The sequence below is a fragment of the Lycorma delicatula genome, chromosome 9 (assembly GCF_047948215.1).
Source record: "Lycorma delicatula isolate Av1 chromosome 9, ASM4794821v1, whole genome shotgun sequence".
NCBI classification, from domain to species: domain Eukaryota; kingdom Metazoa; phylum Arthropoda; class Insecta; order Hemiptera; family Fulgoridae; genus Lycorma; species Lycorma delicatula.
Window position 1 is genome coordinate 96,252,657 of NC_134463.1, and position 26,757 is coordinate 96,279,413.

Consider the following 26,757-nt stretch of genomic DNA (forward strand, 5'->3'; position numbering starts at 1 on the left):
CACATTTAATTTGAAATCTAATTTCTTCTTCAAAAATGAATCCATTCTATTCTTTACTTATTTTAACTTATTGTTAGCTACAAACAAGTACATATCAGTAAATATTAATTTTTATTATCCCTTGACTGTTACTATGTCTTCAAATTTGTCTTTTGCTTTTTCTATGAACAAATTAAAAAGCAACACAATTTCTCCCGGTGTACACTAAAAATAACTCACCTTCATTTTCTATATACATAAAAATGTACTTTCAGAAAAACTTTAAATAACTTCACAGTTATTTAAACTTTTTTAATAGTGAAAAACAAAGTATTTTTATCATTATTAACACCACTGATAAAGAAATTTTTTTAGTTCTAGGTTTGTATTTAATTTTTTTTAAATTAAATACCTTATGTCATTCTGAAATTAAATTTAAAATTCATAGAAAGACTTATTTCATATAGTAACTAATTGAAGTTTGAAAACCATTAATAAATGTATAGATTAATAACAATATTATACTGAACAATAAATTCTTCTATGATTCTGTTAGAAGTTTAAATAAAGTATTTATTTTACAATGAAAGCATTTGAGAAAATAACAACAAAAATTGAGAAAATAAAAATAATAATACTGCAAAAGAAATAAATACTTTATATTAATTTATTTTTGTGTACTTTTATGCTTTCCATGTTATAATTTTTAGTTAAAATTACTTCTTAAAATTTGCACTGTTAGTAATTTTCTTCTTTTGTTTTAACTTTGGCTTTACTATTTACAAAATAATATAAGGTTAACAAAATGTTATTAATCTAGTAAAAAATTATGTATTTACATAACATTTGCAACAAATACAAAAATATAAGCTACAGATACATAAAATGGCATAATACAAGTTTCTGTTGGTCAATTCCTTCAGTTAAAACTGTCATGAATTAAATTATCTCATTAAAAGGAAGTGTCTTGTACATGCTTGTTTTTAACAAATATCTAATAAAACTAATGATAAAACCTGGATGATTGATTTACTACTTAATTAAATAAACAGCACAATATAACAGCATTAAAACATAAATTAATATGCAGATAATTATATTTACAATAATTCTATCATAAATGGTGGATTGTTATTTAAAGCCGCATTTTAATTTCTGATTTAACAAAATGGATAAATAAATACTTATATAAGTAATATTTTAAATTCCTAGATTCTTTATTTTTTTACACATCTTAACAAAAACAAATCCACAAATTGCTGAGTTTAGTTAACAACAAACATTTCTAAAGGTTCATCCTATTTTTTAGGTGTAATTTAAATTAAGCATGACACATATATGTCTAACAGAATTTATTGTAGTTATCATTGATAGTAATTAATATTCTACTTACAAGGTTAGGTTAGTAACATATATACAATTTTTTCATTAAAATAGAAAAAGAATAGCATTAACAAAGAAAAAATAATAATAATCTAATAAAAAAGCATTAATATCATAATACCTGCATGAGTAAAAAGAATGGTTTTTTATGTTTTTTTTTGTTTTTTTTATAGAAAATTTTATTTAACCTTATAAAAATTTAATATAATTTACGATAAAAAAATATATTATATACTCAGAATCTCTTTACTGTGACAATATGATGTTTATATAGACATTATTATTAGCCCTAATCTTTAGATGTTTTGTTTAAATCAATTTTATAATTTTTTCCCAACTTAACATCATTTTCTTTTAAAATTTTTAATTAATCATTACATAATTTTTTTTAATCATTAGTTTTTAACATTAATTATACTTTTATAATAATATTTATTAATTTAAAACATGCATGACTTTTAACAATTTATAACTAATAAATCTTCAATTATGAACTAAAATTATCAAGTAACAACTTATACAACTATTTTTCTTCAATAATAATTTTAAATGTAAGTATTTCTTTCTAAATTTATTTTTAGAATTTATAGTGAATGAATATTGTTTAGAATGATCTTTTGAATAACACTAAAACCCTCATATTAGATGAGAATTAAAAAAAAACAAAATAGAACAACATATTTAATTTAGATTTTTTTTAAAATTACTACTAAATAATGCATCGTGTTCTAACAGCTTTTATTAATAGTTATATGTTTGGTAGTCTTCTATGTGATTTTTTTTCTGTGTATGTTTCTAATAACATTTGCATGTAAACAGTTTTCATTTGTCTTGTTGCATATATTTATCACTTATAGTAAAATAATTTCTGTAAGCTCTGGGTACAAGACAACATATTTATTCTAAGATATTTTTAAAAAACTTTCCTAAAACTGAAATACTAATACCTGTATTTAAAAAACAAATAGATAAATAAGTTTGAGTTAAAATAACATAACTTTTGAAATTGTTTGAAGCTAACTTCAAATTTTACAAATTCTTTACTCAAATACCACAGATTCTTTTATTTTTTTTTAGAACAGGATTATATAATTAGACAGATTTATTCTTAACTACATCACTGAAATAGGTTATCTACTTGTAATTACTAAAAACACAACCATTTCACCAAAACAAAAAATATTTAAGAACTTAAAACTAAACAATCATACAATGAGTCCCAAGAAGAGGTATACACTTTTGAATTAGTATCACTCGCCAATTCCCCCACCAATTCTATTGAAACTTTACAGACCTTTTAACAAAGGTTCTAAATATGTTCTGTGAAAATTTCAATCTTCTAGAACTTATAGAAACAAAATGGCGGCTTTCAAATAAAAACATTAATTTCAGATAAACCACTTGTTTCATTCATTACAAAATAGCTGGTAAAAATCATTAAAACCAGATGATACCTAGAAGAGGTATATGCTTTTGATTTAGTATCACTCGTCCATTCCTCCACCGACATTAAACATTTTTTATTGTAGATATCAGAAAGATAAGAATTTAAATTTAATAAGCATATGTCTAATATGCTTTCTTAAGCTGTTTATCCAATATGTAAATTATGAAATAAAAAAATTAACATATGACATGATAAAGTTATAAATAATGATGATTATTAAAAATATCCTGAATTGGTAAATGAGTTATTAAGTAACCAAAACTACTTTTTGTTATTTAACAGCAAAAAGTGATGTATTAGCCGAATGCAATAATTATTTAAATAACTTGGTCCTATCTAGTAACAATATGAAATATATAGGTATAAAAACATTCTCCACATAAACTAAGTGCATAAGTCTGTAGAACATTTTAAGAAATTGAATGTAATCAGTAGAAAGAATGTCTTGCTCTTCAGATTGATGCTTCAGGATTCATGTTAGTAAAAGAGCAGGAATATAAGAACAGTACTTACTATGTCCCAATTTGTTAAAATGTAACAGGGTTACACTTAAGAAGAAAACAAAAGAAAACTGATTAGTTCTGTATGACTCTAACTTTTATTTGTGTAATTTTACCGGTTAATTTGAGAACTATATTTATGTAATGCCAGATATAAAAACCAAACTAATAAGTATAAGTCAATTTCTTTTTAAATTGTCGAACATAAACATAAATCTCTATATAGTATATAAAAGAATAGAATACAGTAATGAAATTATTAAAATTAGAAATTAAACTTAAATTACTTATTTAAAACGGATCAGCAGACAATTAAAACAATTTAGATTATATATGTGTGGTGCTTAATAGATCAAAAAAAGAACTGCTCCCATGTTTATCTGGAGTGATCAAAAAAAGCAAGTAAACCTTTATCAGAGGTATGCTATCAAAAATAAAATGAATAAGTAAAACAAAGAAATGATAGTAGTAGTTCATATTACTACATAAAAATAATAATTATATGAAATAAAAATGAAGCTAATATGTGAAAATTACAAATAAAATAATTACAGAATAAACAAATAAATACAATGATTACAGTTTTGAAGGATTTAACTGAAAGATTGTTTGAAAGTATATTTAAACAAAGTGCATGTTTGAGGATGCAAAAAATTTGTGTTTATTTATTTGTATTTTTTAACTCATTTATAAAATGACAGTTTTTGTAAAAAGGAATTTTTTAATTATAAATTGGTTGAAAATTTATGTGAGATTAAGTAATTTATTAAAATGGTGACCATTAGCATAATATCTATTTATTGTAGACCAAGGAGAATACCTACAAGTAATACAAACAACGAGAAAACAGTTAAATTTTTTGTGTCTGGTTTAATGAAGTAGATATTTATTACTCTTTTTTTAAGAAAAGTAATTCATTCATAAAGAAAATCTCATGGAAATATTAGAATTATTAAATTACGTGCATATGATTCATATTTAAAAACATCAGTTAACATGACAACCCATTTTTGTTTCCAGAACTAATTTTTAATTTTTGAAGGAGCCACCAAGAAAAACTATTACAATTTAGGTAGGGATATACATAAATGTAATAAATATTTAATAATGAGATAAGCCATCTATTTGTTCTAAAGATTCTCTAGCATGAAATAATGTGGCTTGGCTTATTTATTTAAGATTAAATAAAAAATTTAATGAGATAATATAAAAATAAACTAAAAAAGTAGATTATATACAAAACTGAATAAAAACAGGGATTATATTATAGCAATAAGGCAATTGTATAAGCTGTTAAGTATCCAAAGAATTAAGAAAGATTTGTTCATGTCAAGCTAAGTTATAAAATATGTGCTTTCCAGTATGAACCACTGTCACTAAAGAAGGGTAATTAAGAAGTGTATTCTAAGTGTTAGGGTAGACAGGAATATAGGAATTTCACAGAGCTGATGGAATAAAAAAAAAAATAAAAAATTAGAATGAAGAATTAATGGTAGTTTAGTACTGGTTTCTGCAAATTGGAAACCAGTGAATATAGTCCATACAGTGAATGGTAGAATACTGAAGAAATGACAACAAAAAAGAATTAATTAATTGGAATTAATTGGAATCATCCATGCAGTCTAAAAAAGAAAACAGTGTAGAAATTTATGTTATCATAAGTAATGGGAAAGAGATGAACATGATAAATAACCTAAGAATGTTCAATTAATTATAAATTTGAATGTACCACGTGTCCCACAAAGAGTTATACGCTTTTGATATAATATCACTCGTCCATTCCCCCACCAATTCTATTGAAATTTTACAGACCTTTTAACGAAGATTCTAAATATGTTCTGTGAAAATTTTAACCTTCTAGGATTTATAGAAACAAAATGGCAGCTTTCAAATAAAAACATTAATTTCAGATAAAACACATGTTGTATTCATTACAAAATAGCTGATAAAAATCATTAAAACCAGATGATAATTAGAACCTGGATAATTAAAAATAGTTAGATAATTATTAGTCATGGTTAGGACTAATGATTAACTTGTTTTATTCAATTTCAACAACTGTTTAACAATACATCATCTGTTTTTAATCATTCTTACCAGCTATTTTGTAATAAGGTAAAAAATGTGGTTTATCTGAAATTGATGTTTTTACTTGACAGCCGTCAATTTTTTTCTCTAAATCCTAGAAGGCTGAAATCTCACAGAACCTTTGTTAAAAAGTTTATAAAATTTCAATAGATTGGGGATATCAATGGTGGGGGAATGGATAAGTGATACTATATCAAAAGCATAGTAATATATGTATAAATTTACAGTACACCAGATATATACATCACCTTCTTCCATTCCTCACCTCTTTACCATGAGTAATTTTTACCAGCCATCTATTCCTCGATTTTTCCCATGAACTCCATCACCCCACTTTCATCCTCATAATTGTCCTCATACATGTCTCATCCTTGACTTCTTTATTCTATCCTGCTAGTGCACTTTACATCTTGTCCATTCTTGTAATCCCACCATACTGAACTACACCTGGGTTGGTCAAATTACACTAACTTCCCTACATTTTTGTATAAATTTCATTACAATTATTTGCTTCAACAAAATATATACACCTAATTCTATGTGAATGTGAAACATGAACAATAAGCAAAAAGAACAAAGAAAGCCTGAAAGATTCATTTAAATGTATACATGGAGATCAGAGAAAATTAAATGAATTGATAAAAATAAAATTAAAGAAGTAATGTTGGTAGTGAATGAGAATAGAAGCTTAATCAGAAGAAATTGGAACAGGAACTAATCAAGTTGCTTGGGCATAGGAAGGAGATATACTTATTAAAACAATTCTAAAAGGATCAGTAGAAATTCAAAATAAAATAGAAAGAATAAGAGTAGAAATTGTAGATGAGAAATGAAAAGGTACGAGGTCTGTAAATAAAATAATGAGACTGTTTCAGAACTTTTTATTTACAGTCCAATTGTGCATGGACTCTATCACCTTTGAAATAATTCCCTTGGGAAGCCATGCAAAACTTCAAACTGTTTTCCCACTCTTCATAGCAGTGTTGGAACTCAGAAACCAGAATACCCTCCAGATGGTCGGTCGGTTACATTTGTTTTAATGTTTTCTACTGTTCCAAAATGGTGTCCTTTGAGGTTTTTTTAAAGTTGGGAATAGGAAAGATTTTCAGGGACTCAGTCAAGTGAATAAGGTGGTTTTTCTTCGCCAAAAACTCATTAATTGAGAGTCCAGTGTGACAAGGTGCATTGTCATGATGCGACACCCAGTTGTCTTTGATGGCTGGTCTCACACAAGCAACTCTTTCAAGAATTTCTCGGTAAACATATTGATTTACAGTCTATCCTGTAGGCAAAAACTCCTTATGGACAATGCCATTACTATCGAAGAAAGAAATTAGCATGGTTTTGATTTTTGATTTGCTCATTTTTGCTTTTTTGGGACGTGGTGAGTTTGAAGTGTGCCACTCCTTACTCTGGCGTTTTGTTTCTGCGTCATACTCAAATATCCAATCACCAGTAATAACATTTTTTTAGAAAATCAGGATCAGTTTCAATTCACCTTAGAAGATCACAGCACACTTCCATCCTGTTGTTTTTCTGTTCAACAGTGAGGTTTTTTTGGGACCAATTATGCACAAACTTTTTTCATGTCCAATTCGTTTGTCAAAATTTGATGGACTGTGGTACGGTTCAAATTCAATTATTCTGCAATCATTCTGATAGTTACTCGCCGGTTGTACCGTATCAAGTCTCTTATTCGCTCAATATTGTAGTTACTTTTTGACGTTAACCATCTTCCAGAGCATGGATCGTTCGCAACTGATTCCCGGCCATCTGAAAATGCTTTAAACCACCAAAAAAACTTGGGCTCATGGCAGAGCATTATCTCCATATGCCCTTTTCAATTTTGAAAAAGTTTCAGAAGGATTTTCACGAATTTAATACAAAACTTGACTGCACAATGTTGCTCATAATTGTATCACTCATTTTTGTAATGCACAACAAAAACTCATTTCACAAAAAGTTTGTTTACATCTCATGTTGCAGCAATAGACTAAAAATATTAATACCTAATATAAATTAGCTGTTCATATAACCATATGTTTACTAGTAACTTTACAGTGTTGCCACTTTCTGCAAAAAAAAACTAGTCTCATTTACAGACCTTGTACTTATGGATCCCAAAACATTTATGGGAAATAGGAAAAAGTAGATGCAAAAATGATACAAGAGACACACCTAGGGGATAACAATAAGATTATGCTTAACATTACCTTTTAATAATTGTTATTAAATATACTAACAAAGCTTTAACTCACCTTGATGGATGGCACAAAATGTGTCAGAAAAGATACAAAGAAATTTAAGAAATTAAAATAAAATTAAAGATACACTAAATTCTCCTAACATTAGGAGTAACACAAAAAGAAGTACAATTAAAAAACAACTAAATCCTACAGACTGAACAGACAGATCTCTGAATTAAACAAAAATGCTTAATATCTTTGTAGAAAGAAAAGGTTTTTACAGTACAGCAACACTTAGATTTTTTCCACTTCCCACATATGATCAGAATTTAAATAAAGTAAATTAACATTAACCGTACTTTTCCATAAAAATTTAATTTACTGAATATTTTGAAAATGAGTTTAAATTTAACACTTAAATTTATTTAGCAAATAACTGACCTTAAATATAATTAAGTAAATAAACCATATGTCTTAAACAAGTAAACTACATTAAAATATTTTTATTAACTGAAAATTCACTAATTTTTTGCAACAACTTTTCGTCTAAACAATGGTACAATAGTTATAAAAAAAGGCAGTTATCATTTTAAAACATTATAATAAAAATGTAAAACATAAACACTGTATACTCATACATAATTACAGATAATAATTTCCCAGAGCTGATCTCAACAATGATTTTATTTCATTTCCTGCATGATTATTTTTATTTTATTTTTTATTTATATTACTGTATCATCTTTTATTAATTGCCTTTTTTTTTCTTAGAATATTTATTAGATTTTTGCATGTTTCGTTTGTGACAGCCAATCCATATTCTCTGTTATGTTTTGTTAATATTTCTCATTGTAAGAAACTGACCATGGAAACTTGTCAGTTATCAATTTATTATATTCATACATTTTTATTTGCTTTTGTTTTTATTATAAAAAAGTGTTATCTTTTTTTTAATGGTGTTATAGTATAATTTTACAAAAGTTTGTTTTTCATTTTTTGTGTTGAACTTACAAAAACAATATAATATAAACACAACTGTGCTCAGAAAATATTGTTGTTATCACTGTAGTTTCTTTATTCAATGCTTTTTTATAATAATTTCAAGATCATTGAATACTATAAGGAAAATCTTTTAAATACTTTTACAGACCAGTATTTATCTTATTGTATTATCTATTTATTATACACTATAGGCATTTACATGCTAGTCTGTTAAATGATTCCTTAAGTAATTTACAATATTTATTTATTATTTATAATGGTAATTGTTATTTACAAAGATAAATAGGCAAATGTATTTTTTTTAAATCCTGGGTAAGACAGTGAACTGCATTCTTTACAACCTGATGATTTCAATAAACTTAAAACATATCATGGGAAGACTTTTAAAGAGCAAATTTGACAAATTAAACAAAAAAATTGTGTTCAAAGCCAATACGTTTAATCAATTAATATAAATCACCAAAATTAAATAGTAGTTCAGTTTACCTGCTTGTTATTTTGAATTTTTTAATAGCTCAGATTATAGAATACAATATAAAAAAAAGTTAATAAATATCTTATTCTGATCATACATAATACAATACAATAAATAGATCATGTTAGGAATGAGAAGATAAATTACTCGATGGTTAAAGAAAAAAAATTGCCCCAGCATTTGCTTATATGGATCAACCACAATAAAACCTTGATTAGACAATCTCAAAATACATGAATTAATTTTTTTTTTGTCTTCAGTCATTTGACTGGTTTGATGCAGCTCTCCAAGATTCCCTATCTAGTGCTAGTTGTTTCATTTCGGTATACCCCCTACATCCTACATCCCTAACAATTTGTTTTTACATATTCCAAACATTGCCTGCCTACACAATTTTCTCCTTCTACCTGTCACTCCAATATTAAAACGACTATTCCAGGATGCCTTAATATGTGGCCTATAAGTCTGTCTATTCTTTTAGCTATATTTTTCCAAATGCTTCTTTCTTCATCTATTTGCCGCAACACCTCTTCATTTGTCAATTTATCCACCCATCTGATTTTTAACATTCTCCTATAGCACCACATTTCAAAAGCTTCTAATCTGTTCTTCTCAGGTACTCCGATCGTACAAGTTTCACTTCCATATAAAGCGACACTCCTAACATATACTTTCAAAAATCTTTTCCTGATATTTAAATTAATTTTTGATCTAAACAAATTATATTTCTGACTGAAGGCTCATTTCTTCCTCTATAACACCATTTTCTAATTCATTTCCTCCGTATAAATCTTCAATATATCCCACCCACCTATCGACTTTACCTTTCGTATTATAAATCGATGTACCATCTTTGTTTAACACATTATTGGATTTTAATTGATGTACCCCAAAATTTTCCTTAACTTTTCTGTATGCTCCATCTATTTTACCAATGTTCATTTCTCTTTCCACTTCTGAACACTTTTCTTTAACCCACTCTTCTTTCGCTAGTTTGCACTTCCTGTTTATAGTATTTCTTAATTGTCGATAGTTCCTTTTATTTTCTTCATCACCAGCATTCTTATATTTTCTACGTTCATTCATCAGCTGCAATATATCGTCTGAAACCCAAAGTTTTCTACCAGTTCTCTTTGTTCCACCTAAGTTCGCTTCTGCTGATTTAAGAATTTCCTTTTTGACATTCTCCCATTCTTCTTCTACATTTTCTACCTTATCTTTTTTACTCAGACCTCTTGCGATGTCCTTCTGAAAAAAAGAAGTATATTCTTCTAATATGATTTTTAAACTGGGTGTTGGCAATTACTATATTATACTTCGTGCAAATCTCTATAAGTCCTCTGAAAGTCCCCTCTTTCATTCCTTTTTCCCAGCCCCTATTCACCCACTATATTTCCTTCCATGCCTTTTCCAATCTCCAACTATTATTTAATTCTCATCTCCTTTTATGTGTTTAATTGCTTCGTCAATTTCTTAGTATACACACTCTACCTCATCATCATCATGACAACGTGTAGGCATCTAACGATCGTTGTAGGTTTAGGTTTCGATTTTATCCTTATTACAATGATTCTATCGCAATGCATTTTGAAATACTCTACTCTTTTTATATACTACTCTCTTCCCTATCTTCTTGTTCATTACAAATCCCTACTCCTGCCTCCCCATTATTTGAAGCTGAGTTAATTATTCTAAAATCACCTGACTAAAAGCCATTTTCCTGTTCCCACCAAACCTCACTAATTCCTACTACATCTACATTTATCCTACCCATTTCTTTTCAAATTTTCTAACCTACCAACCTTTTTTAAACTTCTAACATTCCACGCTCCGACACATAGAATGTAATTTTTTTAATATTCTGGTGAATTAATTAAAAAATTAAAAAATACAAACAACTGTAGTACACATTAATAGCTTAAAAAATATATATGAGAAATATTACTAAACTAAATAAGGTTTTTGAAGATATTTAATAAATAATAATTGAAGGTATTAATAAGATTTATTTGAGCAATTAATCTCAATTAATTGAAACATAAACTACAAAAGTTGAATGTAAATAAGTAGAGTAGACTCGAGACGGACGTAGTACATATGATCTGCCTCATGGCAATAACTATGTGATGACTAAGATAAAATTATGCAATCTAGATAAAAAAAGCTAATTTTTTGTTGTTTTTTTTAATGATTAAATAATATAATTATACAAAAAATACAACATTTAAAAATAATTATAACTTGTAAATATGGTTAAAATATAATATGTACACGTCAAATAAATTGAATAAACTGAAGAAGTAGAATCAGGATCATGAATATATTTGGGGGAAAAGGGAATTTTAATTGGTGGCACTTTCTTTTTCCTGTTTATCCTCTGGGAATTATCATTCAGGTATTACTTCAGAGGATGAATGAAGATATGTACAAGTGTAAATGAAGTGTAGTCTTGTACAGTCTCAGTTCGACCATTCCTGAGATGTTTGGTTAATTGAAACCCAACCACCAAAGAACACCGGTATCCACAATGTAATATTCATAAAAAATGCATATAAAAATAACTGACTTTTATAGGACTTGAACGCTGGAACTCTTGTCTTCCAAATCAGCTGATTTGGGAAGATGCATTCACCACTAGACCAACCCATTGATTGCTGCTATCAAATACCAAAACATATGACTGGAAGGCTGTGCTCATGATTTATGAGTACCAATAAATTAGAGATGGCTTAATCACTTCAATAATATCTTATATCAATAATATTCATATTATATATTTTTTTCACATCCTTAAATTTCCTACTATTCCCTAAATGAATAGAACCACCAAGTGTTGCAGAAATATCAGGTTAAATAAGAATACAATAGCATCTTATAATAAAATAGCATCTTGAATATTAAAAGTATATAAAAGTAAAAACTGATATATAAAAAGTGTCTTTGTTTTTAATTAACTACTTCAAATAATGTAATTAAAATATTCTGAGTGCAGTTTTCCTTCAGATAGGTGACTGCATGCTATTATCATTTATTGTGTATATTAGTTTCCTTTAGTAGATACCAGAATAAAATTAAATACATTACCTGACAACTCCATTTCAATTTAATATCTTGTAGAATAAGATCATGAAACTAAAGTATGTATATCTAAAGATTAAATATTAATTAATTTTATTTTAATTAACTATTTTCTTCCTTATATGAGTAATATTATGTTTAGTTATCCTGTAATTAAATTAGGTAAGGTAATTTTTATGGCTGATATTATAATATTTAGATAATAAACATATTAGTAGTATCTTCAGATGTACTATTCTACATTTTTATTAAGAAATAATTAAACAGTTCTTTGAGCAAAGAATCGACAAATTTGGTCATAAAATGACTGATTACATTGTACACAAATGTTACATTATAATTAATACAAGAAAGTGTAATTTTATGTTGATGGTTGTAGCTCAAATTAATTAAATAAATATACTTAATTTGTTTGATTTGATAAAGCAATTTTATCTTTCCTGGCATTTTTTTTTTTAGCTTAAAATTTGAATCCTACACTAGTAATGTTGACATTTCTTTTAGCTTACAACTTTTCCTATTCTCTTATTTAATTTTTTTATTTAAAGAAAAGTATCAAAAACCAATCTGTGTGGGTTTGTAATAAGTAAAAAGTTAAATAACTTGGACAATTTCAACTCTACAAAAATAAACTCTGGCCTAAAATAAATTCCTTTTTTAGGAACAACTCTGATATAAATTTATTTTGATCAGTTTAAAATTACAATTTTTATTTACCTTTACTCTACAACAAAAGTTAAAAAACTATTCATCACTGTCTCATTAAAAAAATATATATAATTAAAAACTGTCGTATTTAGATCAACTGAAAAAGGCAAAATTAGGAAATTTATTAAATAAAACTTCAGTTTTTAGGATATTTATGTACATTAATAACTGTTTGGGTAATACTGATGGTGCAGTGATAGCGTCTCCATCTTTCATTCAGAAGTCCTAGGTTCAAATACTGGTCATGGTGTATTTCATATGGAACAAAATTTTCATTTGCACATTTCCACACATAAGCTTTGTGCTAATGTGGTGAATTAATTCATTAAGTAAAAAAAAAATTATTTTTATAAAATGAAAAAACCTTTAATTTTATTTTAAACAATAAATTAAGATTTCTGATAAACTGATAAACACGTATTACAAAATTTTTCATTAAGTCCTATAAGCTTCAAGGTATAAAATTCCTTCAGTAACTCTCAACTGATTTTTTACTTTTTTTTACCAATTTGTGTATTAAATTTTATGATTCCAATTTTCCTTAGATATAAAGCAAAGAAAAAAATAAACATCAAAACAGTTTTATATCATTCAAAAACATGAAAGTTGAAAATTACAGAAATCTAAAAATAATTTTTTTAATGACAACAAGAGAAGATATCTCGTGTAAGGCAGAATATGATGTACACTTTAGTGAATTTGGCACACTGATGCTAATCAATAAGCCCACTGATAAACAGGAAACCTCTTCATTCCTCATTTAATCCAGCCGTAGAATACTCATTGCTCGTGAGAACAGCTTTTACTTTATCTCATATCAGATTACTAACAGCTGTTTGTTTATCTATAACAGTGTTTGTGAAATCTATCATACACACAATAATGTTTTTCCCTCTGTCATATAGCATAATAGAAGAATAAAAATACAAAACAAATCAAGAAAAAATACTATTAACATATAGTATTGTTAACTTTTAAATATAAATACTCCAATTGGCCAACCAGATGATAAATAATTGGCCAGTATGTAGTTTATCAATTAACTGGCTTGCATTCAACAAACAAGCATGTTTTTTCATGTTCATAAAAATACTGAAAATTAAATTAATACGTAAAAAACTGTCATGAAGAAAATTCAAGGTTAATTTTTAATAAATTTAATAATTTATTAGTTGACATGAATAATTACTTTTTATTATTAATTTTTTTTTACTACAGATCTTTAATTAAAACTGATTATTCTAATTAAAATGTATAATTTGATTAATCAATCAAGATATACGTTTTTGGTATAATTCAGGTCACAAGGACTATTTGTATTAAACTATCAATAATAATTAAAAAACCATTAACCATTGAATGGGAAAAATACTCATTATTCAAGTAATGTCATATTAACAATGCTATATATTTACAGTATGTGTATATCTTTACTGCTAAATTAAATATTAAAAAAAAAAAAATTGTATAAGAATTATAATTATAGCATAAAATCAACATGTTCTCCATAAAAAGCATATAATAACATTCCCACATTGTTCATCTATTTTTTAAATGCAATAAAAAGGAAAAATTTCATTGTTTTTAGCACATTTATGGATAAGTCAAGTTTATTTGACAACATAGATAAACTAACCAGAATACCAAAATGGTTTTTAAGATCATTTATTAGAAAAGTTTAACTATACTTTTTTTAAATATACCGAGTATTATTAAAAAAAATCAATCTCCAAGAAATTCAGTTTTCTAATTCAGTAACATGAATTTAATAAAGAAGTTTTGAATATCTACAGGAAAGTTTCTCTAACAAATAAATTTGAAGGTTAAACTAATAAAAACTTAAAGTGGTCTTCAAACTGCAAACTCAAACCTAATCTACTAATGAAACCAGGCTTTACCCAAGTTTCGAAACAGAACTCTCTGGATCTAATTTTGAATAATATGGCTATTAGGTTGGTAATACACAAACAGTATAGTCTCCAATCTAAAGGAAGTTGCTTCCTTTGTAAATTAACATGTTATTCAAGAGAACTAAAACTAGTTCCTTTGTACAAACTTCCTTGTGGTATACACTTCATTGTAACATCCTTTTACATCCAAAGGTTCAGTTTTGTGATTTTCCAGGTTATAAGGAGATACAATTTAATGTTTAACCCAAGGGATGGTTATATTTTGTAAATCATTTACAGTATTTACGGTATTTTAATCTATATTTTTAATCTTTATTTTATAAAGAAACAAGTAATTGAATATAACTTAATGTTTGCTTTTTTATAAACTAATCTTTTTTTTTAACTATTGATCTATGAATATTTTTATTTTCTGAGTACAGATTTAATAAAAGGAATGCTGATTGTTTGTTTTGTTTCTCTTTTTTTAATCGATGTTGCCACCAGAATGTGAAGGAGAATGGATCTACAGAAGAAGTAAGTAATTCATAGAAAGAATGCTACCTGCTTTTAGCTCCATCATTTTGTGCTGCTACTTTATTTATTATATTTATTTATTTTTAAATCTATTATTTTATTTATATATATATATTTTTTTTATTAAATAATAATATAATTATAAAGACTGCTTATAAACAAAAAAAGAGATGTATAATATTATCTTTATTATTTTACTCATATTTATATATAAAAAAGAAATAAGGAAGATTTATTGAATGTTGTGAGAGCTTGAATGTGTATGCTTTAATTGTCATTATATGTTTTTATTTTAAAATAAAATCTATATTTTAAAATTTTATCTGAAGTTATGAATTGTATACAAAGTTTAGAAAAATGATAATCATTAACAGGTTAAAAAACTGAAGACTGAATTTTGAGAAAAAATAGAAAATTTAATGCATAAATTCTTTAATAAAATGCGTAGATTATCATTTGATGTTGTAAATAATATTGCTTTATAGTTACAGTGTACAGAAAAAACAAAATGATTAAAGTTAGACTTAATTTTATTTATCTTATTATTTCACAGTTTAGTTATTAAACATTAACTCTTCATAATTTTCTTCTATAAATTAAAATAAAACTACTTTCTGGTATATGGATTATAGTTAGTTATCGATTCCATGTCATGATATCACATATCATAAGCAATTCTTCATTACTTTATAGTAATTTATGATTACAATCATATGGATGATAAGATTTAATTTAAAAGAATTGTATTTACATGTATAGAAAGAATATCGTACTTTCTCATACTTTTAATTTAACCTTACTTAACTAAATTATAGTAATTTAAAATTGTCCGGTCATATCATTTTTTTAAAGTTACTTAAATGTTAATTTAAAATAAAAACATTAATGCTTTTGTTACAATAATATATATTTAAATAATTATTGTATATTATTGTATGGGTTACTATTGTAGTTTTAAACTCTTAAATTAACAAGATATTACATTTTTATGAATGAGTAACTATAAATTTATTGTTATTAATATATAACAGTAAATACAAATTAATTAATTTTGTTTTTTCAGCACACTGTATAATTTGTTGATAAGCTTTATATGTATTATTATAATTATTATTTGTGTATTCTATAAATGTTCTTTTTAATTAGTTAGTTTTACATTATTATCTGAATGATAAATGTATAATATAAATATATATATATTTGTGCTGTTTATAATGCCTTTAATTAGAATTTTGATGTTTTATAAAATTAAAATAAATATATATATATAATTTAGCTACATATCTACTTTACAAATATTTAATTAATATTGCATAATTAATTATAATTATATCAACATAATAGATTTTAGAACTAATAATACTGCACAGGTTTTATTTTTTATTACTTTTTTTATATAAATGTTATTATACAAATTTATTATTTTAATTTATTATTTTTTTTTATACAAATGTGTGGTTATAGAGTTACATGATAATTATTAAGTATAGGATAATGAATGTTTTTTAAAAGTATTCTGGTTTTAAAAATTAAATCGGATACTAACAGAAAAAATTTACATTGAAATGAATTTGTAATTCAAAAAATATATATTCCAGTAGACTACTTAATGAAGAAACTTTTAGTTTAGTTTACTCTTAAACTAAAAAGAAATATAATTCAATGTAAATATCAACAGGATAGATTAACTAATAATTTTGTCATAGTACAGTAAAAAAATGATTTTTTAATTACTTATCAGTTCAGTTGAGTGATTCATGAAATATTTTTAAAATCTCCTGATTCTAGAATAGTATTAAAAAATTGGATTCTGTAGGCAACAGAAATCTTTGTTCATAAAGCTAACTAATATATCTGTACTTTGTTATATTCTGAATTCATATCAGAATGTGTTTTTAAGTAGAACTCAGCACTAATATAATTGCCAGAAGGCAGTATTAAAAAGTCCAGAAACATATATAACTCATTTAGTCTTTAACCATCCACATAAGAAAGCAAATATTAGTCATCTCTGTTGCCCAGACGCACATAAAACTAGTATAGAGGCTGAATCCTTTGCTTTCCTTATGGAAGATCAATAGATTAAGACCTATTTATAGGTTACATTTTTTAACCTATTGGTCTTTGGATTCTGCCTTCAACCCAGTGCTTGTTTATAAATTCTAATCAACAACAAATCGTAACATGGTATAACAGATGACAGAAATGGATCTACCTATCACCCTGATGTAAAGATTATTATATAACACCTTAATTAAATATTACATTGCACATAAAAAGTGTTATTTATTTATTTATATGATGAAAAAACATGGGTGCACATATAAAAAGTTATGTTAATTGTTCACTCTAATATATATATATATATATATATATTAATTCGCAACTAATTGCAAAACGTAATTACAATGCATTCCGATTGATGCTGAATCTGATGTCACTGATCCCTTAATATCATTAGAATTTATTAATAGACCAGATGTTTTAGAGAAAGGCAATTAAAGTAGTCTACAGTACATATGATCAAACATTCCATGAATAACATGCATATATGTCTCATATGAATAAGTGTTTACATATTTTAAGTCTTAAAGTACATTTAAAGTGTTTAAACAAACACACATAAATCTCAAATAAAAATAGTATTAAAAAAATGAGAAGAATGATAATACTTTTCTACAGACACAATGTTATTACAATATACGTACTATAATTGTTTAATGTTTTTATTTTACTATTTGTATTTTATATTTCTCTTCAATTATTTTATTTTTTTTAGCATTATTAGTTTATTAATTAAAACAATAAACATTCCTTGTATAATTTAAATTGCATGAGTACTATTTCTACTATTTCAATACTTTTTTTATCATAATTTGTAATGAAAAGTAGTTTCTATCCGTTAGCTTATAAATCTAAAAGAAATTTCTGAACTAAGTAATATGTATATAAATATATAAGGTTTTTAGTTAATATTATTGATCTTAATTGGAACAAATATTCATTAAAATATTTTTTTTTCTTATTTAGGGATAATATTACAGAAATAGCATAATAATGTAATTATTTTAAAATTTAATTATTAAAAAATTAGGCCAACTAATATTTTAAATAGATATATGCCACATGAGATGTTTGTTATAAACTCATTTAACTCAAATTTTAATTTTTATAAAATTATTATACACTTTTTCTTATTTTTGTTATTTCATAATAAAAATTAAATAAATTTTCTTAAAACTGAACGTGTTAATTACTACTAACTTAATATTGGTCAAAATTTGTAACCCAAACAACTTCAATTTTTTCAAGGATTACATGCATTTGTGTGGAATTCAAAAGAAATGAAGGACCACTCGACAATAAATGAAATAAATGTGCATTCTCCAACTGAACCAATATAATCCAAAATTTCTAATAAACTCAACGTGAGTGTTACACAATTAATTTAATACTTTTTATTCTAAATTTAAATATAAATCAGAAAGGAACAGAACTCTAGTTTTTATAAACATTGAACTATTTAATAAATTGAAAAGTTATTAAAAGAAATCCAATTCCACCTACATTATGATAAATAAACAAATTCATTAACCCGTTATATAAATATTGGTTAATATCTTTCATATGTAACACACACAGGGCTACCTTGCTGATAATGAGATTTTGATTACAAAAAAAAAATGTCTATAAAGAAATATACAATAACTTATATTTTAAACTGCTTTTCTTAGCTTACATCATAATCTTCTTTAACATTAAGTTTTTCTGTCTTAACATTCTATGAGCTTCAAAGTACTCCCACCATATTCCTTCATCACAGTCACAGTCATTAAACCTTCACAGCTTCTTTCAGTTCATCATCCCTTACAAATCACTTGTCACTTTTAAGCATTTCTTCAACATTTTGAACTAACATAAGTTGCAAAGATCTAAGTCCCAGCTTTGAGTTATGATTAGATGACTGAAAATTACTTATTTAAGCTTTCCAAATAAACATGTCAAAGTTATAGAATGTGGGTGCACCTTATCAATGAAATAACACAACTTAAGCCACATTAATGATTTTTTACAGTGCAGCAACACTTGGGAATTACATTAGACTTGTCAAATAATTTTTTTTACACCAGCAATTTGCCTATGAATTTCAGCCATTATTATGTTTTAAAAATTCCCAAAAAAATATCACTGCCCAAATTTTATAAAAAGTGGTAATCTTTATCATTGTATTCATTTGACAACTTCACAACTGACACCTAAATGATCACAGAAAATGATTGACTATAGGAAACAATTAGTTGAACTTGAGTTCCCAAGCTCCACATGACTTCACATAATAAATCTTGAATCCTCATTGCTTTCAAGGTAGCTCTTACAGACAAAGAGATCCCTAATTATTAATAGTTCAGTAATTCTTTAATAAATCTGAATTGAAATCAACCAAAAATAAATCGTAAGAGAAAAATCCTATTAAAACATATTCAATTACAAATACTTCTATCCATATTTTATACATTTGTATTTAAAAAATCAACAAGAATTTCTAATTTTATAAATTTTTGAAAATTATAAGAAAAATCACATTAAGATTAGCGTTTCCATAATTTAAATTATAAAAACAATTTTTTTCTTTAGTTTTAAAATTATTTTCCTTATTTAACAAAATTATTTTATAAATTTCACTTCATTACTGTTTTTTTAAATATACACAATTGTGTAACGTAATCTTATTATACTCGTAATTTCATATGCGTAATTATATCCCACAAACAACTTACAATATTAATAATGATTATTTTAAATTACTCTTTATAACTAATTCTTTAATCTTAATTAGATTAGACATTTATGCATTTTTCTAATGTTACATATAGTAATATATTTTTTATATAAACTTATATTTAAAATAAAGTACCCATAATAAATCTGAAATAAGTATAAGCTAATTATAGATAATACAAAGAAGACGAACAATATAACAGTATTATAATTAAATAAATAAATAAATATTTTATTATATATGCTAATTAACCACCTTAACCACAGCACTACAGTAGTTAGATTTTTAAAAATAAATATTCCGTATTGTAATATTCTGATGATGTTAATAATAATGTATTTTTAATAAAATCTAACCTAACTACAGGAAGGTATTTGTAATGTAACAAATTTTCACATTGTAGAAAAATATATACAAAAATATTTCTCACAATAAATGTTTTAATTAATGAATTTTATTTTTTTATTTTACTGAATCATTTTAATCATTTCGATTTAATTTTATTAAAAATTATATCCAATATGAATAGCTTTTTCTGGATCCTCCATTACTCCATGAGAGGATATGTTTTCATATTAAACCTTTCCAATGTATGTACCTGAAGTTCAAATTAAAAGACTGATCAGTACAAATAGCTACAAACCGACTGATATAAGTGAATAAATATATAAACACACATTTATTCTTATGTATTTAGGCAGCCAGTTGAGGCTGCATTTTGAATTTCCTGTGGACATATATTAACAGGCTAATATGGAAACATTTAACGTGACAATAAACAAAAATAGATACGTGCAAAGAAAGATAAACACTATTGAATAAATGAATATATTACAACTATGGAATAGGACTTGATTAATGAAAAATCATTCCTTCAAAGCAGTGCTGAAATAGTACTGATATTCAATGATAATGAATATGGATTCATTAACACCATAACTGACAGAAGATTGAAGGGAAAAGGCAGTTGATGAATATCAACTGCCTGCTAGGCGAGAGGGACCAGATCGCAACCCCAAAAATTCTTAATATTACAATATAAGAAATCCTTTATTGATATCAAAAGTCATCCCTTTTACCAAATAGAAAGGTGAAATCGAGAAGTTATTCCATTTATATTGTAGGAAAATAAGCAAAATGGGTTTTGATTAACAACTGTGAGGAATTAAATTAAATAGAGGACTAAAAATTGTGCCAAGAACTAAAGAGCTGCAAATTTTAAACTTGTCAAGGGATATTCCCCTTACTTTTTTCCATAATCAACTCTAAGTTAAATGAAAAGCAACCATATTTTCAAACCCAGCATATATCAATCTGGATGCAATACTCAATTTTAAATTAATTCTAAAATCTTGTTCCCAATAAGAACATTCTGATCATTCCTAATAGGACGAGCCTGAATGTAGGATGGATTTCAAACTTCTTATTTCCAATATAATCTGAGCGTTCGTGGAACTGCGAAAGTAACCACAAAATAAATTTAAAGATGGGACTTTCTGTTTAACAAGATTTAAATAGATGAAATAGGATAAATACAAATTCTCTAATTGCTGAGAATATTTCTAGACATATAAAATAAAATTCAAATTTCAGTAACGGTACTAATTATCAGATGTTATGAAAATTTGTTTTATTAATAAACTTTAATACATCTTAATAGAATGAAGCTTGTTAAGAAGGTTTCATTTTCATTTTAAATTCTGAAAGTTTGAAAAAAATTTAATTAGTAATGACAGAATACCTTAGGTAATAAATCTAAATTTTATATAAAATCAGATAGCTCTTGCTGACTTCCTCATTAACTTTTCTATCTTCTGGGTATCTAAAAATTTTTAATTTGGCATAATTATTTCTAGAGGAACATTTAGGAAAGTTAGCAAATTTAACTAACATTCTTTAAGTTGTTTTCATTAATTTAATTTGGCATAATTAATATTGCTAACAATAGACACCGCAAATATAGAAATGGCAGCATTCCAACTTGCAGCCAACCAACTTGCAGTAGGTTTCTTCATAAGAAACCGCACTTCTAATTTTCTCTGCTCAAATTTTCTTGACCTTAAATTGAGCACAACTCAAGAACTACTCAACCAATCTTCATCAAATTTTCATATGCACAACTTCAGATACACTACAACATATCTAAATTTCAGTGAAATTGATTTGCTAGTTTTGGAGATTTTGAAGCCACAAAATGTTATACATAGGCCTATAAATAAATAAATATATAAGGAAATCACAATTTAAATGAATGGTATTTTCGTACTCTTCTTACCTCAAAATGTAAAGAAAATTCATTTTCACCCCCTCCAACCATGCGATAAAAAGTAATTTCTTTTCTTTGAAAAGTTGGTAAAAAGGAGATTTTTAAGCTTAAAAATGAAGTATTAGTTTGTTTAAAGAAATGAAATTTGTAGCACAACCATAAAATAGAAAAAAGAATACAAAAAAAAATTACTATTCAGGCAAATAAAAAAAAGAGTAAATAAACAAATACAAGCTGTACTGTTTAATTATTTTTTTATTTTTTAATTAAAGGTATTAGAAACAAAAAGTATATCCCAGATATTTACAGCGGTGAAAGAATACATGTAAATACAGTAAAACAGTACACCAAAACAATGTTTAGGTTAACAAATTAATATAAATATAACTTTCTTAAAGGAATCCAAGAATCTTAACACAACCAAACAGGTTGACAGAGTATTTCATACCTTACATGCTGCCATTGCAACCGACTCATTATACATTACAGTTCAGTGTAAAGGCACATACAAAAATAGTTGAGGCCTCTCGTGTCTTTCAAATGCACTACAGATATAAGTTTAAAAGAATTATTAAGATAAGAAGGACTTTTTTTTAAATAGTAACAAATACAAAGTTACAAACAATACTCTCTCTTTTTTGTTTTACTATTCCATTGAAACTGATGAAATCCAGCTCCAAACAGTTGGAAGTAAGTAGATAATGCATTAAAGTGCTACATCAATATCAAATTTAAGTTTGAATCATAATTAAAGTTAAATTTTATAAAGATTCATTAAAAAAAAGAAAACTCTCCTCAAGTAAAAAAAAACTGCATCCCCAAAATATAAATAAATAATCATGGTTCAAATATTTTCATTTATTTTCTTTTGTGGCCTAAATAATAATGACAAAATAAAAGTTCATGAGCTTTAAATTCAGAACTGGACCAAATATTACAGTTTCACCACAAAATTTTAAACTTCTCTCACATCACTAATCTTTAACTTTGATGCCGAGTTCAAGTTAATAATCGATTTTTATAATTGAGAATATACAGAAACTTCTGCAAACAGAATTGTAAAAGCAAACTCGTAATTAGTTTTTAAAAAAATAACATTTTTTTGTATCAGCAACCAAATGGGTACATGTACACTGTATTGATTAAGTGACCAAGTTCATATTCTCCTGTACATTCAGAACTGCTTATAAAAAGTACATAGCAAACATTTTCTCTTATTTAATTGTGTAATAACTTTTCCAAGAGAATTTCTATTCACTGGATATATTGCTGTGCCTATCATAAACTGTTTATTAAAATACAGTATTACCTATTTTTATTTCTAAAAATCTTAAAAAATCTTAAAACTCCTCTTTATGATGACATGCTACTAGCTGTAAAATCCACAATAGAAAAAATACTTTAAGAAAATCTTACAAACAAATTGAAAAAAGAGAAGAAATGCCAACTTCCTTGATGGAGTATTAGTTGCTCTGCCTTCCCAGGGAAGATTCTGGGTTCGAATCCCAGTCAAGCTTGGCATCAATCACATGCTAAAAATTCATTTCACATCATAAAAAAGAAAGGTCTTGTGCATACAATGAAAATAAAAGCTTGTGTTGGTGTAGGTCGAGACTAGATTACTACCTAACGAACCTGAAAACATTTACTCATCTACAAGGACGACAATAATAATTGTTATACTTTTATTTATGCACATTCAATTTAGTACCATTTTCATGTTTTATTAATTATAATTCATTATTATGTAATAAATATTAATAATTCAATAGATAATGATTGCAAAATCATGAATTTCAATTTAGGTGCATTTTTAAATAAAAAACTCTTAACCAGTGTTTGAATGTATATTGTACATACATACGTATATTGTATAATAACACTAAATTAGAAGTACAATTATTATATACCATTCTTTTTTGTGTAATATTTAGAATTTTCAAATTCTTTTTTTTTCTAAAATTGTTTATATTGCTAATTGTAGCATTATTATTAACACCTTGAAATTTGCATTATATGACCAGTTGCTGTGCAAGGTCACCTTGCACACCACCTTCTCTCCATTCATCGAAACAATTACTTTACCACTGTCTAGAAATATGATAAATTTACATTACAATTACTTTACAATTTCATTACCACTGCCTAGAAATACGATAAACCATCATTTCGTCGACTATCTTCTAATACTCGGTTTCAGCTTTTTTTTTACTTGTTCGCAATATAGTTTCTAATCTTACTTATTCATTTCATTGATTTTTCCTCAGCTATTTTTTAATATCTGACATTAAATATGTTGTCTTATTACTACTATTAACATATAATTTCAGGGCCGACCATACCACCTCGATCAGATTTAAATGGGGATAGTAAGAAGGAGGTCACAGAACCTGATGCCCGTATTTTTGCTTCCTTGTGCGAAGTAAAGGAAGTAGTGTGATAAGGAAAATTTTCGGTTTTCAAATTTCAATGGAAATATCCATTTTGACCATCCTTGAATGCATTTTGATTAGTTACAGTGTGATGTCTGTACATACGTACGACGTATTTGTCTCGCATATCTCAAAAATGATTAGCCGTAGAATGTTAAAATTTTGGATTTAGGACAGTTGTAATACCTAGTTGTCCACCTTCACTTTTGATTGCAATCAACTGAACCAAAAGTATCCAAAAAAGCCCAAAATCCAAAACATTTGGATTTTGGACTTTTTCTTAACTGCACTGATAAGCCCTCATTGAGAGCTTTTCAATGACATATCATAAGTGATACTTATTTTCATTGGTTTCATAGTTATGGCCAAATAAAATTTTAATTAATTAAAAATTTGGATCTTACAAGGGGAAAGCACATCGGTTCAAAACCGACTTCATATACATGTATTTTTTTTAAATTTAAATATATTGATTTATTAATAATTATTAACCTCTGATAGTAAAAAATGTTTACAATAAATAATAATTTAATAATAATAAAAAAATAAATAAAAAGTTATTAGTGAAATAAAATTTGATGTACTTTTCATTTTAATTCAAATATTTTTACAGAAATTAATAATTATTTATAAATCAAAATATTTAAATTTAAAAAAAAAAGTTAAAAATAATATATCTATATGAAGTTGGATTCGAACCGATTCCATGGTTATAGATCCGACATGTTCTCACTTACACCACATTACTTGTGTGATGTGAAAGAAAATTAATACATAAACTAATATAAAATGCTGATATGGACACCACAACAAAGTGGGATGTAATGTGGTGTCCAACAGAATGCAATTGTGTAACTGTCCACTTAATTAAAGAATTGGAGGATCGTGTCTCACTTTCAAATGAAGTAAGTTTAAACTAAGTGCAGCAAAAAATGTATATATGTAAGTTAATTTGCGTACACAGAAGTCACGTGGTGTTCCCATCAGATTTTTTCTAATAGTTCATCAAAATGGTACTTTATTTTTGAATTTCTATGTTACTTTATGTCATACAATTGTGATTTTAATATTCTTTTATTAAATCGAATATTGTTCCTTTCTAACTAATTAATCATGCCACTTTTACTACGATTTGAATTCGGAAGCTTTGTATAGAATTTGAATTTAGAGGCTATACAACAATTCATTACATTGTGGTATAACATACTGTTGATAACAACCATTGACTGGGGGGGGGGGGAGGATGAAGACCAGGAATTAATTTTTCAGATACCCACTTCAAGAAATTGTTGTTTTTGACGCTGTTGTGATAGACACCGCTTTTTGAACTCGTTTTCCAAGTTAACATTGCGTTCGGAATGAATCCTATTTCTCCTCCAGCATGGATTATGATTAACAGATCACCTACTTTCATTAATTGGCACATTTACTCCTGAACCACTGTCATCCGACCATGATTTGGTAATCGAATGGGACGTTAAAATATACTATTTGTCCAAATAAACAATCAAAGAATTTTCTTTTCTGCAGTAGATAATTTTTCTTAAATATTCATTTCCCTCTTCCACCAGATGTCTTCTTTCTCAATCAAAAGTTTCCTATTATTATCAGTTTTACACCACAAAGCCTAAATATTTCAGGATAGCTGCTAATGTAACTTCCTTTTTCCTGTTTAGCCTCCGGGAATTACCGTCAGGTATTACTTCAGAGGATGAATGAGGATGATATGTATGACTGTAAATAAAGTGTACTCTTGTATAATCTCAGATGTGTGTACTCTTGTATAATCTCAGATCTTGAGATGTGTGGTTAATTGAAACCCAACCACCAAAGAATACCGGTTTCCACAATCTAGTATTCATATCTTTATAAACGTAACCGCCTTTATTAGGATTTGAACGCTGAACTCTCCACTTCCAAATCAACTGATTTGCGAAGATGCGTTCACCACTAGACCATCCCGGTGGATTGTTAGTGTAACTTTTAGAACCTTTAAAGTGAACTTTT

The 26,757-nt window shown here is 26.3% G+C and overlaps 1 protein-coding gene across 1 annotated transcript in view; it reads left to right on the forward strand.

Annotated features, from left to right (window-relative positions):
* Window positions 1–26,757, forward strand: part of tau (microtubule-associated protein tau) — a 473,926-nt gene that overhangs the window by 371,021 nt on the left and 76,148 nt on the right. The window contains exon 6 of the mRNA XM_075375076.1: window positions 15,243–15,272. Coding sequence (XP_075231191.1) covers window positions 15,243–15,272 — 30 coding nt within the window. The remainder of the gene's footprint in view (window positions 1–15,242; window positions 15,273–26,757) is intronic.